Source organism: Tympanuchus pallidicinctus, unplaced genomic scaffold, assembly GCF_026119805.1.
Source record: "Tympanuchus pallidicinctus isolate F22 unplaced genomic scaffold, pur_lepc_1.0 scaffold4, whole genome shotgun sequence".
NCBI classification, from domain to species: domain Eukaryota; kingdom Metazoa; phylum Chordata; class Aves; order Galliformes; family Phasianidae; genus Tympanuchus; species Tympanuchus pallidicinctus.
In genome coordinates this window covers 40996345-41012743 of record NW_026294758.1, presented here as the reverse complement: position 1 = coordinate 41012743, position 16399 = coordinate 40996345, and the positions used below count along the sequence as shown (strand labels likewise).

The window sequence follows — 16399 nt, the reverse complement described above, 5'->3', positions numbered from 1 at the left end:
TTCCGTAGGAAAACACATACAAAAATGAACAATTGGGAATTACAATAAAATAAATTCTTTTCCAGTAGGTCCAAAGAACCTGAAGGATTTCAGCTGTAAAACTGTAAAACTTATATCATGTCCAGGACTACATAGGTTTTTACCATGGGCCCCAGAGGTAGATGATATTTGCTTTAACCTAAAGATGATGGCAGCTAGCAGTTTGAACAGTAAACTGCAAAATTCAGTAGTTCATGGGATTTGGCTGAGCATAGAATTTATCATTTTGAGTGTGAGCAGAGCCCTGTGGACTGTCCTTTACCCCTCTTGGTATGATAGCAGCACAAAAATCAAGCAGAAATTATCAGGACTAGTTCTCAGAGAGAGCCTGACCTGAAGAATGCAGTCTTTTTACTTCAATTCAGAATGACCATGCTTCAATAAAACATAGGCTGATCACCTCAAAATATCCAAAATACTGTACTACAGATTATACCCAGATATTGAAAAATAGTGATGTAAACAGTGCTGCTTACTTTTCATTACTTGTGCAGCTATGGATTAAGACTGCCTGCTTAGTTAAAGCATACCTGTTGCTGTGGACCAGAGGCACTGAAATGTTATCAGGGGGGCAGGACTGTGATTCTGGTGTTTACACTGGTCTCTTGTATGAGAGGGGGAAATAGCTTTATTCCTTGAAGCAAATCCTTCTCTATCAAAACAAGGTAAAGTACTGAAAAATTAGATGAAAGGCTTTACTGTAGTACTAGCAGGATATTTTTGGTCTGAAGATCTACTTGCCTGAAAAATAGTTTTTATGTAAACAGATCTAGATGAATTTGTGGCTGGATCAGAGCTGTGATTTGAGTGTCGTTATCTGCAGAATCACTGTTGTTCATTCTTTTTTATTTAATCCGAATGTTCTCATCCAGTGAGGTCAAGTATACCTGGAAACAACTCAAAAGTAGATTTGTAGTTTATTTGTAACGTAGAATGCTTTAAAATTGCAAGAAGATTCTTCATGCTGCTCTTGCAGGATCTGAATTGTATATCTGCTAAAATTCTTGACTTTGTGTGCTATACACCTTATAGTCTTTTCACAGGAGGTGTAAATAGTAAAAACAATTTAATAAAACATCGGCTCTTTTTTTTTTTATGAAGGTGTTTTTTGTTGTTGTTGTTGTTTTTTCCATTAAAAATTATCGGTTTTCATAAAATGTTGGTGAAATGAAGTTCAGTTTCACTTGGAAGTCTTGCTGGCTGACAGTGTGGCCTAGAGAACAGAGTAGAAATATCACTTAATGAGTCTTGCATTTCTCTGTCAGAACTGCTATCAATCTGTGTTTTTACCAAGGTCACATACTCATATGTCTGTCCTGAAAAGCTTCTTCTGTCTGTACAATCTGATTCAGACAGAAAATAGAGAATCATGGAGTCATCACTTCCTTTTACATATCTGCAGAGTGAATTAAAACTGTCAGACGGGGTCTACAGACGACAGTATAAATCACTGACTGATTATTTAAACAACCAGCACTGTGAATTTGAACCTCTTGAGGTAGAGGATTGCTGAAACAGGGATTGCCAGGGAAGAGTTAGGGTTGGCAAAGCACAGGCTGTTAGGGTTTGTGTTATGATCTACATCGAAGTAGTTAGTGTCCTAGCCCTATGTTGGTTAAGTGTTGGTTAAGGTCTTCCGCCAAAAGAGGCTACCTCGCTATATTTTGTGCTGGTTCTAAGGATGTCTGCCTATTTCAGAGATAGTTTTGACTGTCTTAAGCAGAGCTACTGCTGAGACTAGGATTTTGCTGCTAGTTGTCCAACAAACCGTAGTTAAGATAAAGGTCAAAACTGGATGTGGAATTACAATGAACACTAGTCCCATCCATTTAACTCTTATTTCAGTTGTGGTTCAGACAAGCATAAAGTACTGGTGAAAGAGGTTCATTTGATTAGAGTCTAGGTTAGCAATCAAAAAACATACGGGGGCTTAGTTTAGACTTCCTGGGACCTGCAAGGGCATGTAGGAGATCACACAGGTACATGCAAGCTAGCAGATGCTTTTGGACTCCATGGCTAGGGCCAGGACTGGATTAAATAATATCTTTTGAACAAGGAGTGATTTACCTCGCTTAATGAAAGAAAAATGTTGAAGGAACTAGTCCTGCAAACACTGATAGATTAGGGTTAGGATGTCTCTTTTATGAGCTAAAATTCAGTCTTTGTGAACAGAAATAATGAGAGCTAAAAGCTTAATTGCTGCTAAGTTATATTATCTGTCTTCAGCGGAAAATGACCTAAGAACTTTGCTGAACCATGGGATAGCCCACTGGAATATGGTCATTTCATCATAAAACTATATTACTTCTTGTCACTTGCTAAGGTCATTTCTCTAGAATGAAAACTGCAGGAAGTAACTCTTCAACAAGGCCTGCACAACTGGCTTTCATCAATCTGTGTTTCATTTCAGTACTTTTTTTTTTTGTAAAACCTATAGTGTAGTTTTCCAATTTCCAAAAATAATACAACTTTTGTAATAATTTCTAGGTCAGGCCCCACACATAATGACAAGCCTAAAAGGCAACTTAAAGTTTATTTATCTTGATTAGATAACCCTTGTGATAAATTTAGAAAAGTTCTATATTTTTTCTCCTGTTGCTGCAAATATGGCAAAATGCATGGGAAACCATGTAGTAATCTTCCAAAAATTATGTATAATTTCTGTTTCACACTCACCTTTGTTTCTGATTCAATATAAATGATTTCATCTAATAGTTCTTTACGTGATTATTCTCCTAGTCTACGCATTCCACTTAATCTGTGTATTACGGAACTGCAGTACTAGGTCAAGTAAAAAGCGTGCTTCACTCGTGTTTCTGTTTCAGAGAAGGACTGGTTTCATCTTCTGAAAAGACAAGTTCTAGAAACAGATCAGAGTTACCCTCTATTTTGCAGATTCTCCCTCTTGGTCCTTATGTTGCATTTGTTTAGCTATTTTTATTAACTCAAATGAGACAGTCCTTCAGGAATCTTTTACAGACAATTTATCCTTTTTACAACGTCTAGTTTGTGTTTTAGTTTGTGCTTTAGTTCCGCAATGAATTCACTTCATCGTGTAAAATAAGGGACATGTCTTATTTTAAATCTTAGTTGTAATTTTACTGACTTCATCTGTTTTCCCAGTCTATGAAACAGTAAATGATTATTGCCTTTCCCTTTTCTCTGTGACTCCTCTATTTGAGACCTATATCATATCATACTGTATCTCATTCCTAATCTGAAGTATCCTACCACAATTAATTTCTCCAACTATCTATCCTGGTGCATACAATGGTTGTCCTTATTTTCCTAATCTGTCCTTTTTTCTATTTCCACTGTTATGTTATGTTATGACCAATGTCATGCTGTTAAAATACTACCAGTTCTTTCTCTCTCCAATGATTTTCAGCCAGGGGACATGAGAAAGACTCTACTACAATAAACTTTTTATGATCCCAGCAAGGAAAATAATGAAATGTCAATATATTAATCTGTAAATCTATAAACATACATCATAAGCACATCATATATGTTGATTTGGAAGGTACTCCTCATCCTCATAGCCTCTACTTCATTAAAAAGGCATATGAGAAGCAAGTAACACTCCATTGGGCAGCCATAGCTGGGAAAAGTACCTACTAATCAAAGAATGAGTTCTGCAGAGTAGGACCTTTGAAGTGTTCTCAAAGTTTCACTTTTTACTACTATGCATAATTTTTTTTCAGTAGCAAACTTGTTCAATTCACTGTCAATCCTTTATTCTATTCATTCAGGAATCTCGCTAACAGTATATGTCCTAGCATGCATCTCTGTGGGACTCCACAGTCCTTCTGCCACTATCAAAGCAGGCTGAATGACCTTTCTCTTTTGCCCAGGAATCAGTCCATGGCAAGATCTAATTATTTCATGTGAATTTTCATTTGACAAGGGAACAAGAAAAGTCCTGTCTCAAAGGATTCCTTGGTGAAGTAGATTGAGAAGCTTGGACAGCATCACTCTTCTCAGAGACCTATCTTTGAGTTCTGCTCTTTTTCTTAATTCCACCTATAAGCCTAGTACATAGGTAGAGATTACTGGTCTCATGAAGCATCTTCTAAATCTTCTGTTAAGATTTTCTGTCTTGCTTTGGTTTAAACAATAGCTCTTTCATTCAGATTAAAAAAGTAAGCTAAATGCGTCATACATGATTTCCATTCTTGTATTCTTCAGAGGTTACATGGTACTACTGAGTGAATGCTTTTTGGATCTGGAGATTTGTTACCCTTAATCTTACATTCGTGTTTAAAATATTGCTGGTCTAAAATCTACCTTGACATTTTCATTTGACACAGTAGAGACAAATATTCATTTTCTATTGTTTTGTCAAGATGTATTGTGTGTTTTTTTCTGGTATCCTTTAAATTTTCAAAATTGTCAGTTTCAAAAATCAATGACTTTTAAGTAACATAATACTTTGATGCCATTTTTTAATTCTTTTTCATCATTATAAAAAAATATTTTTGTGGCAAATATTGCCTTTTAACTTTTTACTTTTCATTTTTGTGAACTATATATCTCAATAGGATTTTAATTTTTTACATTAATTTCTTAGATATTACCATGGTTAAATTATTGGTAATAAATATTCTGCAGTACAGACTAAGCATATTCAAGCTGCATTCTCTTATATGACTAATGTGATGTTAGTGGTGAAATGTTTTTTCCATGGGTGAGTAGGGTGTTAACAATAGTATCCACAAATTTAAGAAGAGATGCATCAGGGCAGGTTTTGGAATATTTGGCTTTGCTCTTGTTGTCTCCTCATTTCAGAAGCTTCTGCTTCTGTTGTCACAAGAGTAGTGAATTCTGTACAGATTATCATAGTTGATAGAAGTAGTAGCTAATTCAGTAACCTTTATAGCTGACAGCTATGCTAGCCAATTCATTGCATTGGCTTTTGTCTAGTTCTTCTTTTGGAAGGAATTCAGTTAAGATTTGAACCTTGAAAAAATTCTGTTTCTGTTTTCTGAGTATTACTTTAAAGGCTTTTTACAAATCATCGCATCAACCTAAAGGTGACCTTATCTACCTTAATCCTAGGTTGGGGCATGGTAAGCAAATTTGATTCAGAGATGTAGTCCATGGTAAATTGGAGACAATGTAATTTCACTGTGATTTCTCTATCTAGCCTAGAACCTGGGTGGAGAAGTGGCAGAGAAAGCTGTCTTCCACTTAAAAACAACACAGGGCTGTCATGATCAAGAGATATAAATCCAGAAATGTACAGTACATATGTTCCCTGGAGCAAAAAGTCGAGAGTCTTTTCAGCACTCCAAGGCAATTAAAAGTCTAATTCAGAGGAATCATGGTGCCGTCTTCTGTTATTGTGTTACACAATATGCTTGAAAAACTTCAACATCTCTCCTTGTGTCTGTTATGTCATTTGAAACAAGCCTGTACAATTATTTTCCCTGACTCCTTTTTTGGCTTCAAGAACAAAATATGAACAGCAGCAAAATTCTTGCACATCCTCTTTTCTTTTCAATGTAAAGTGTCACTGCATGAGAACAGGAATATCAAAGCACGCTAAGCAGAGAAAGTATTATACTAAAGCTTTGGGTTTTCTGACCCAGCACAAAGCACAAAATTACATATGCCACAAAAGGACAGTTCTCCATGCTCTCATCCCCAGTTCCTTTGTATGTTATCTTAGAAGATTTCAACATTAAACTTGGCACTAATAAATCACACCCGAAGATTTGGGATTTGGCACTTGCAGAAAATATTTGTAATAATAATGTGGAAAAACCATTTAAGTTTCCTAATAAGCATGTTGGCCTGGAGTTAGATCAGAATACACTAGATCAAGTTTCATAAGACACAGGACAATATGCAGTAATAACCCCTTCCCTGTCTCCTAGCTTAGGACACACACTAGGAATAAGGGATACATTTTCTCCCTCCCCAGTACAAGAATTTTGTTAAATGTGAAAATATTTCTGAGTACACTTATCATGAAATAACCCCGCAATTAACATTGATAGCTTCTTGTTTATCCCTGCTGGTTATAAACTGCTGATTAAATTTGACAATCACCAAAGCAAACAATTATTGTGTTCTTCAGCAAATGTAGATAAATGGTTCAGGCACATGCTGCCAAAATCAAGCATGGAAGGGCTGGGTTTGGTGGCTGTTGGTGGTGGTTTTGCTTCTGGTTGCTTTTTTGTGGGTTTTTGTTTTTGTTTGTTTATTTGTTTTTTGTTTTGTTTGTTGTTGTTGTTGTTGTTTTTAATGGTTTCTTTATGTGAATTGATTGAATTTAGAGGCTTCAAGAGAAAGTTAATATAATACAAAGATTAGAGCAGGTATTGCAGTTATGGTCACAAGAGTGCTCCGAATGATTCAAAAACATTATGCTGCCTTTTTATTTCAGATCAGAAGTTTGTTGTTTTCATTAAATATTCTGTGGTTATCCCTCAAACCAGTACTTTTTTTTATCAGTTCCAAACATTGGCTGAGCAACATCTTAGACCTTTTGTGGTGCCATTCTAGATAATCTTTTACAAAAAAAAAAACAGGTTACAAGCTATGATTTTTGAAACTATCTTTACAAGAAAAAGTATATCTCTAGTTGCTAGTTGCAGTAATTTTAGACAGCTAATTTTTGATGGATAGACTGAGGACTGCGATTTAAACTAGCTCTTATAAGACTTTTGATATTCTTGGTGTTACAGATTGAGGGATGTGCTGTTGTTCTGAGCACTCCCAAGTTCCCTGAAACCTGGAAATCAAGGATGCTCACCAGTGGATTGCAATGCCTAAATGTAGGGGTGATTGCTCTACAATCTGAGTTCTGCTGATGTCTGCTATCAATATGTTTAGACAGGATTTTATTTGCAAGCAAAATTAATGCCATTTTCTCTGGATCAGTGGCTCAGTGACATAAGGATTCAACACTCACTGTGATAGTAAGAGGACTTTTTTCAGCACTGGCATTTCTCATATCTAGCAGTGTGTTGCAAATATGGCAAGGGTCAAAACTCCAGATCTGAGTATTTCAGTGTGTGAAAGCCTTGTGCAGCAAAAATTTCTTAAAGCACATAGTTGTAAAATGTCACATTCAGTCTTGCAAAGCTTAGGCTGATGTTTTGCCCTGGATCAAGATCTTAGCTTTAGAAAACTGTCAAACAAAATTGAAAAAGACATTTTTGCTGCATGGAATAACCATTTTTTGTTCCTGCTCTGCTTACAGTATTCCTTAAAAAAATAAATGATACTGTGCCTGCTTATTTCACTTGCTTGTTCTGTATCATTTTAGCTCATAGCTATGGTTTTTTGCAATTCTTTCCTGCCTATGTTGTTATCATGGCCATATGAGTGACTTCCACCTTAGACTGGAAAATATGGACTTCTGCCTTTTCTCTCTGTTGGAACTGACAGATACTTCTGCAGACACACCGGAATAGTCTGCAGGGAGATAAACTCTTTTGAATTCCTGATTTTTTCATGTGAACTCTTTTTCATCTCTTTCCTTTTATAGTAAGCTCTATGTGAGCTCTCACTCTGTTCTTCATGATTCAGTGAAGACCCTATTGCTGAGTACATCTTTTCAGTTTAAGACTCACTGATGATCCTTAAAAAACAAAGGGTAAGAGCAGAATTCTCCCCAGTCAAGTCTTTTTCTGCACACTTAGATATGAGACCTCCATGAATGGCTTCCAGCACAGCAGAACATTTTTCCCAGGAGTGCATGAGGCTTTCACGAGCCCAGAAAGACCCTTCTGAAGTGTGTGATTAATGCACTGTCCTCACACAGGGAATTAGATATCCTGTTTCTGACAGACAAACTTATTACGATATTAAGCCATGCAGAAGGCCTCCCATTTGCTGAAGAAGCTGTATTGCTACAGCTGTATTTTTTTTCCTGTTGGGAGTATACGTCACTGTTTAATTAGAAAAGGGCAGCCTTAGTCTCAGCGGGCCAGATCTCTTTCAGCCCTCAACATAGTCTGTAGTATTTTCATCTTCTTCCCTCTCTTCAAATTTTACTTTGATTTGTAGTCATGTTTCTGTCCATCTACAGAAGAAAACAAAACAAACAACCAGATTATACTGTCAGATCAATTTGTCATATTTTTGCTTCTGTTTTTCAGTCTAGATTTTCATGATGTCTCTTTGTTTTTGGAAAGAAAGAAAAGTAAGGACAGATTGAAAGCAATGTTTCCTAAACAATGCAACTTGTTGAAAATGTAGAAAGAAGGCAGTACTGAAATACTTTTAAGTTCTCCTGAAAAGAGAAAAAGAGAAAACATAATGATAAAATAGTACTGAGAGCAGGAGTTTAGTGTTAATATTTGGTTCACTTTTTATCTTTGCATCTTTTTCAGATTGCCTATGTTGGTGCTGCTGACAGTTCGGTGCAGTTTATCTTCTATCAGCCTATCATTCATCGATGGAGAGAAACTGATTTTTTCCCTTGTTCAGCATCCTGTGGAGGAGGTAAAAATTTACCACTGTATTCCAGAAATAGTCATATACATGTAATATCTGTTCCAGCTTCTGAACTAAGTCCTTTAAAATAGGCAAAATCTATGCATGAAAGTATTTACAGCTAAGGAAGGGAGAGATGTAATAACAATTATAGTATTCTTTGCATTTTTTGCGTCGTTTGAACTCTGTACTCAATACATTTGAATATCCACATGATCACACTTCATGCTACAGCTGTCAGACGTAAAGGATTTATGGGATTTGGACCCATCTGGAGTCACTGGATGTCTCCCTTCTTCATTTCTCACTATCACTAATCAGCAGCTTTACCCTTCTGAAATGAAACTGCATGTAAGATTCTCAATGTCCAATAAATCTCAGACTTTATTTTTTCTTTTTGTTTTAGATTTCTGATTTTGTACATGACCATAGCTGTTACCTTTGGTTTCTTACTGCACGTAATTTAGAGCAGGCAAGATCATGTTTGTTCAGTGTCTGCTACATCCTCCTAACATTTTGAGAAGAACATCTTAAACATCTGAAGAACATGCCTCTTAATAAAACGGATGCAAGTTTTTGCGTTACATTTAAGCATATCCTGTGACCAGTAAGGAGGAGATCTGAAACTACAGAAATCATCAGTATTAGTGACTATTTATCATTTGATCCAGCATTTTACCTATTTAACTTTTGAATATTTTATGATGTGTGAATTTTTGTAAATGAAGCTGTTGTTTTTAACCTTGTCTGTGAAATTGTAGCTGCTGTGTCCAAAATCATGCATATTTTCAGCTAGCCTTTTATAAAACCAAAACTTCGATGTATTTCAGGCAGAAACAAGAAAAACACTACATCACATATTATTTCTTCCACTGTGCGTTGCAGGTTATCAACTGACTTCTGCTGAATGTTTTGATCTGAGGAGCAATCGGGTAGTAGCAGATCAATACTGTCACTATTACCCTGAAAATATCAAGCCAAAGCCAAAACTTCAGGAGTGTAATCTGGATCCTTGTCCTGCAAGGTCAGTTGGTTCTAATTTTAAGAGTCCAGTTTAAAAATGTAAAGTTAAGAAAATATTTTGTTGCTAGTGTTGACTATGCCATTCAATCTTCTTCTTATCCTCAGGACCTGTTCTATAGAAAAAGATCTTAGTTAAGCACCTGTACATTACTAGAACTGGATTTGCAATTGGTTGTTTCTTCCCCACAGATTGCATTTTGCCTCATTAATCATAAAGTGAGAGGAAAAAAATTGACTATCATCAACACACATCTCTTAGGTCTTAGTGAAATGGGGTAAAAATGTTGTTGGAAAATGGTTGTCATCACAATTAGAGGAATCAGAGGTGTTCTTTTTTAAATTATTATTATTCATGTATATGATTTCTTCTTGATAAAAAATATACTTGCAGTCGTGGCAGCTTGTAATAAACGTAACATAGGGATTTGTTGCAACTTGGGCCTGTGCACAAGACCATCTCCACTTCCACGCCAAACATTCTTCCTCAAAAGATTAATAGTAAAAATATCAAGACCATGGAGGCAGATTTCCCATGTATAAGAAGAGGAACAAAACCACAAAAAGGACTGGTCTTTTGTTGCACTGACTCCCCTGAACTTCAGTAGAAATCAGTCTGTAACCACTCGCAAACCGCAAGCATTTATTTGTGTAATCTAAACCTCTTGGTCCTCTTTTGTGGCTTTGCTAAAAGACATTTGAGGGCTACTCAGCAAGCGCACATGAAGAGATGCCCATTTATTTATCTCCTTTCTCTCTAGAATAGTTCTGTGTCAAGTTTGATAAAGAGTTCACAATCAAATGTCACATGAAAATATGTTATAGCCCTTCAAATTACTGGGGGTTGCCATAAGAAAAAAAAGTAGCCAGGAGAAGAAGAATGCTTTTAGAGACTTCTGGGATGATGTGTTTACCTGACTGAGCGTAATTTCTTCCCATAACCAACTGTAATAGCTTCAGACTAGGTAAGCGTTATGACGTTATCAGAGCAGAACAGACCTGTCCAAAATCAAGATTTATTTTATCTCTTCTAACAAGCTTGCATTAAAGTTTGTTTTCATAACTATAGATAACACTCAGGTTTATCCATCACTACAGATATATTAAACCAAAATGTATGGCAGTTTATACTCCTTTTCTCTAGTAAATGCATTTTTAGTGGCAGCTCTTGTTGGAACTAATCAAAAGCTACAATTGTTATCATACAGTTAGAAGTGAAAATCTCCTCAAATTAAGAAGTGGAAATACCAAATCTCAAAATTCAGTATTGTTTCATTTGTATTGTGCATTCTTTAACTTACATATTTTATCATCTATTTCATTAGGAAGCCTTAAGTGTATCACAGAAAGAATGCAATTTTAATAGGGCTTGTGAAAAGCATTTGCTGTTGAGCATGTAGAGATTGCCTACTCACAATGCAACAAGACTATTTTTATTTAGCAGTGTTCTGCCCAGTTCAGTATTTAGTTTCACTTATTCTAGTTCATTCCACCAAGTATACATATATATATATAATATAATATAATATAATATAATATAATATAATATAATATAATATAATATAATATAATATAATATAATATAATGTAATGTAATGTAATGTAATATATGTATATGTAAAAAAGATTTTTCTGGTTACTTAAATATATTAATAATTCCATTTAGAAACTTTACTGTAGAAAAGACCCTATATGTTTTCCTTGGTGGTTTTCTCAAATCAAAAATGGTGTCTTTGGATTTTTTTTAAGTAGATGTCAATCAGGTAGGTCTGATCAGGGAGACATATGTATGAGTGCCTCTGAAAACAGGGTTGCTGAAAGATGTGAATTAATATGAAATCTGTCTCTAAGATTCACCTTTCATGGTAGGTAGCAGTGAGAAAACTATTTTTTGGAGCTTTTTCTTTTCTTAAAGCCTAAGTTGCTTTGTTTTGTTGTTTTTTTTTTTTTTAATACAACTCTGAGTCAAATACACTATTTGCCTCAGGAATTTGTACTAAGGATTTTTTCCATACTTTTCCCAATAAATTTAAATGATGTGTGTAAACGCTAAGACAACTGCATAGAGGAAAAAAGAAAAAAATAACTTCTGGGCAGATTTCAGGAAGTGATTTTTGTTTTATATAAGACATACCAAGGCAAAATTGTTGATATAAAGACCCTGAGGGGAAGGAAAGTCATTTAGAAGCCCAGCTCTGCCATTCCGGGGTACAGGCAGTAACAGGAAGCAATTGGCTTTTTGGAAATAACCTCACAGAATGCCAAATTGCAAAAGATTGTTTTCAGAAGTGTCTTTGTAAAGAATTGAATAACCAACAATAGACAAAAAAAGAGAGGAAATCTGTGGTAACTTCTGGAATCTTGATGCTTTCTTACAGTCAAGAAGAGGGTAGGTAAGGCAGAACAACAGGACTTGGATTGCGGAGGAGGAGGCATCTCAGCACTTCAGAGCATTTGCTGTGTGTCAGCCATTCTGCCCTTCCAGTATAAAACAAGATCATAATTCTTTTTCCTGGCAAACGTAGTTCCAGTGAGGCATATCTGATTAGTGGTTGCTGACTCTTCTTATGGTGTGTCAGTGAATGCCTCAGAAAATGATTTTGGAAGACCACAGTGACACTGAATAAAACAACCAAGACAGAGAGGTTACATAAAAATTTTCAGCAAGGAATAGTCAGAAAGAGATAATAAAATGACTACTATGACTGTCATGTAAACTTCCAATTACTTGTCTCTTTAGGCTTAGAATGTGAAAACTTTTCACTTTATTGTGCTCATTATGAAAAATAGATAACATTGCTGGCATTATGACAAGTAAAAAAAAAAAAAAAAAAAAAAAAAAGAACAAATGTGGAAAATGAATCAATTTTTGAGGGGTGGGGGGGGATGGAAATACAGTTTTTCACATAGAGGCAAAGCGGTGAGTGGAAGATTATGTCAATTTTATCAATCTATCCCCTTCGATGTGGTTGCATCCAACATTCTTATTTCAGGAGTTCGCTTAATTGAAGTCTTTTAACTATCCAAAACTTCACACTCTTGAGGGTTTGGAAAAGTGCTTTTAGCTGTCAACAGTATCCTCCTGACTGATACATTCTAATGAAAGGAGAAACGATTTTTTTCTGCTCTTAGAAAAAGAAGTCTGTTCAGACTTGACTTAAATGGGTGTGCTAAAGACATACAGGGCAAATCTGACGTGCTGTAAATTGAACATACCATTCCTTTTATAATTCAAAAGCATTCCTCTAAAAAGCAATTTTCACAAATGTGTTGAAGGTTTTTATGCTACTCATCACTGTGAGGTACTCTCTGGAGTAAAATCACTGCTGCTTCTAGATTTCATGTTCAGCTTTTAGGTTGCATTCCCAGGTGCATTGTTCTTTGTTTTTACTGATCTGTTCTATTGTTTACATCATACCTATCTCTGAAGCACATTAATATGGGCTTCTCTGAGTTACAAAAGCTCTCCTGATGTTTTTACCAGGACATTTCAATGCTGTATAAAGATTTCCAAAGGCATCTTCAGCAAAGATTCTAACTCATGCAGCAGTTGTCTCACAAACTTCACAATAGCAAGCCTCTAGCATGTGTCTGTTTTGTCACTTTGCTGAAAACGCCAGCCCATTCTGCACAGGCAGTAATTCTAGAATCTTCTAGAACATTATCAGTAAGCTTACCCACAGAAATAACGGTAGAACTGGTGTGAAATATTTGGAAAACTCTGAAGTTCAAGCAAGATTTTCAGTACTCAGAGATCTGAAAGAATTATCAAACATGCAAGGTTTGTGGGGTTCTACAGCAAAATTGCAAGCTTGTTTTCCTTCCCATCAGAGATTTTCTTCTCACATTTTCACTTAACTATTATACTTCAGTGATTCTGAAAACACATTGTAATGTGAACATAAATGCTGTTTCTTGGCAAACTTGTGCATCATAACTTTTATACACTTCATTCAAGAGAAACAGATGTTTGAGTGGTGAGTAAATATTTATGATTAAAAGGGCAATGCAGAGTATGCTCTTAATCAGCAGCAGAGCTCTCCTCACTTCATTAAAAATTGTCACCTGAATCAGAAAATTGCTAAAAGCATTTTTTTTAGTTTGTTACTCTAAAGATTTTGCAGTAGACAACAATTAAGAAACGAGTAACACAACAGTGCAGTGTTCCTATTTTCACTAGATTATTTTTGGAAGATGAATGAAACTGGAGTGAATCCATTTGCCTTTTCCCCCATCACATCCTTATCTCTAAATTGGAGAGATATGGATTTGGAGGGTGGGCTTATTGGTAGATAAGGACTTGGTTGGAAGGTCACAGGCAGAGGGTAATGGTCAATGGCTCTGTATCCAGGTGGAGTCCAGAAGTGGATGACATTCCCCAGAGTCTTGGGACTTTTTAGTATCTTTATCAGTGACATAAATAATGGGATCAAGTGCACCATTAGCAAATTTGCTGATGACACCAAACAGCTTTTGCACTTGGGTAGAGGTTATCCCAGATATGTATACAGCGTGGGAGAAGGACTCCTTGAGAGTAGCTCTGCTGAGAAACATTTACGGTTCTTGTAGATAAAAAAATGTAAGCTAACAGTGTGAGTTTGTCAGTGCGCTTGTGGCCTGGAATGCCAGTGGTACCCTGATTTGTATAAAAAGAGGAATGGCCAACAAAGCAAGGGAGATGACTGTCCCTCTCTGCTCTGCCCTTGTGAGACCTCACCTGGAATACTGTATCTGGATCTGGAGCCCTCAGCAGAGGAAAGATATGTAGGTTTTGGAGAGATTTATATTAGATGTCAGGAGACACTTTTTAACTGAGAAGGTGGTGACATGCTAGAACAGGTTAACCAGAGAGATTATAGGTGTCCTATCATTGAAGGTATGGCCAATCCAGCCAATCTGGTCTAGCAGTTGGCAACCCTGTCTGCAGCATTGGAACCTGTTTACTCTTGAGGTCCATTCCAATTCAAGCCATTCTATGATTCTATGCAGTGCTGGTGTGTCTTTTAATAGGTGGGCAGAGCTTTATGATTTACACAGTAGCAGTCATATGTCTACAATGATGAGAGAGGTTTGAGACAGTGGATCATTTATTGATTATTGACTTTGAGTGGGATATGTGAAAGATTTTAATTTTCATATGAAATATCCCAGATACTCCAGATACTGGGCTTTTTGGCAGTATCTCTGTTTATTGCATGGATATAAGACCTTTGTCATAATAACACCGTTTCCCAAAGTCTGCCTCAGACAAGCAATCACTTTTGTAGATTTACATTTTTACTTAAGTTCTTAATTTGTTGAAGAAGTTGAGAAGGGTTTCTGTCTTACAGAGTTCTCTGAACCTTGGTTTCCTCTGCTTACAGGATCTAGTCTCAATTTCCACAGCCAGTCATAGATTCTAAAGACAGACTTACCAGCTACAAACAGCAGTTCCATGGAGAGATGAGACATGAAGGTTTTGTCAAAACAGAGGATGAAAAAAGCCTTTTGCAGTAGCATGGCTGAATTTGCATGTGCTACAGAAGTTAGATTGGCATTGGCAGAAAGTGTGCAGCCTGCAAATGAGAGAGCATAGTCAACAAACATCAGTCATCCTGCTTACAATTTATTCTTAACCAGTCAAAATGCTACAGAGGAACTACCTAAGCTGCAAGAGCTAAGGTAATACATTTTGCATAAAAAATAAGGAAGAAGTTTAATAGGTGAAAAACAATTCAGAGCAGTAAGAAGGGAATCACTGTGTAAGTTTTCAGGAAGGCTAATTGGAAATCATGATACATGGAGAAGAAATGGCAGTACATATGTCTCCAGACACAGATGTAGGTGAAGAATGAGCTGATAGCACTGGAAATGTTCTGGTAGTTGTAACCAGAATCAAGTAAGTTCAAGTGTAGGTTAAAGACCATCTGCAGATACTCCTAATGCATAAAAAAGCAATTTTCAAGTCAAATAGGCAAAAACTAGAATTCTTGGGTAGGGCAAAAGGCATTTAAGTTAAGCTATAAAATGAGTTTGTCAGAACAGGCAGGAAGGGTGGGCCAGGAAACATCCATCAGAGCAAAGATATAAATAGCAGAGCAAATTCAGGAGGTAATTTATATTAAAGAAAGACAAAAGATAGGCAAAAAAAAACCTGTCAGGATTCATCAGATAACAAACCACAACGAAAACCTTGTACTGTAATACGCATCAAAAAGAGGTATCTGTCCATCCAAGATGAAGTTATGGCAAGTAGTCTGTTTTATTACATCCTTCATCCAGAAGAGAAGACAATTACAGCAAGTAGTAAGGTGGTCAGTAAAAGATATTTGCACTGGATAGTCCATTGTTAACATAACAAATTTCTGTACTTACCTCAATCAGTCCTTATCCAAACCACCATAAAATATTAAGCAGAATTAAAAAGGTGGAAATTTTCAGAAGCACTACGGAAGTGATGCAACAGGACGTAAGTATTTTTCCCGCTTTGAAGTAATAACATCTATTTCAAGTTCTGTAAAGAGCTTAGACTTCAGTAGTCTGTGGTAGTGATAAGTAAACAATGTTTTCTAGAATTTCAAGTCTGTACACCATGAGGAAGTAATTTATTGCAAAGATGAAACATTGTGCTGAATTTTATGTCTAAAGTGGGAAATTTCTGGAGGGTGGCACAAAAATATAGCTTCCTCAACAATATCTTGCATTGGTTGATTAATGAGAGTCTATTTGAAACATGTTTAGGTAGGGGACAGTTGCCTTCTACCAATCTTCAAAGATGCAAAAATTGTTAAAAACAGAATACATCGTAAATCTTCAAGTCCCATACTGATAGAGTGCAATATCAAAAACTAATAATAAAGTCACTGATACCTAAAGGAATAAGCACAGTGGAATTCATACTGGTTGTGTATCT

At 36.1% G+C, this 16399-nt stretch overlaps 1 protein-coding gene across 2 annotated transcripts in view; it reads left to right on the top strand.

The window, feature by feature from the left end:
* The window catches only part of ADAMTSL1 (ADAMTS like 1), a 352419-nt gene that overhangs the window by 240477 nt on the left and 95543 nt on the right, over positions 1-16399 (top strand). For both annotated transcript variants that reach the window (XM_052701099.1, XM_052701100.1), the window contains 2 exons: positions 8385-8496; positions 9373-9511. In XM_052701099.1, coding sequence (XP_052557059.1) covers positions 8385-8496; positions 9373-9511 — 251 coding nt within the window. The remainder of the gene's footprint in view (positions 1-8384; positions 8497-9372; positions 9512-16399) is intronic.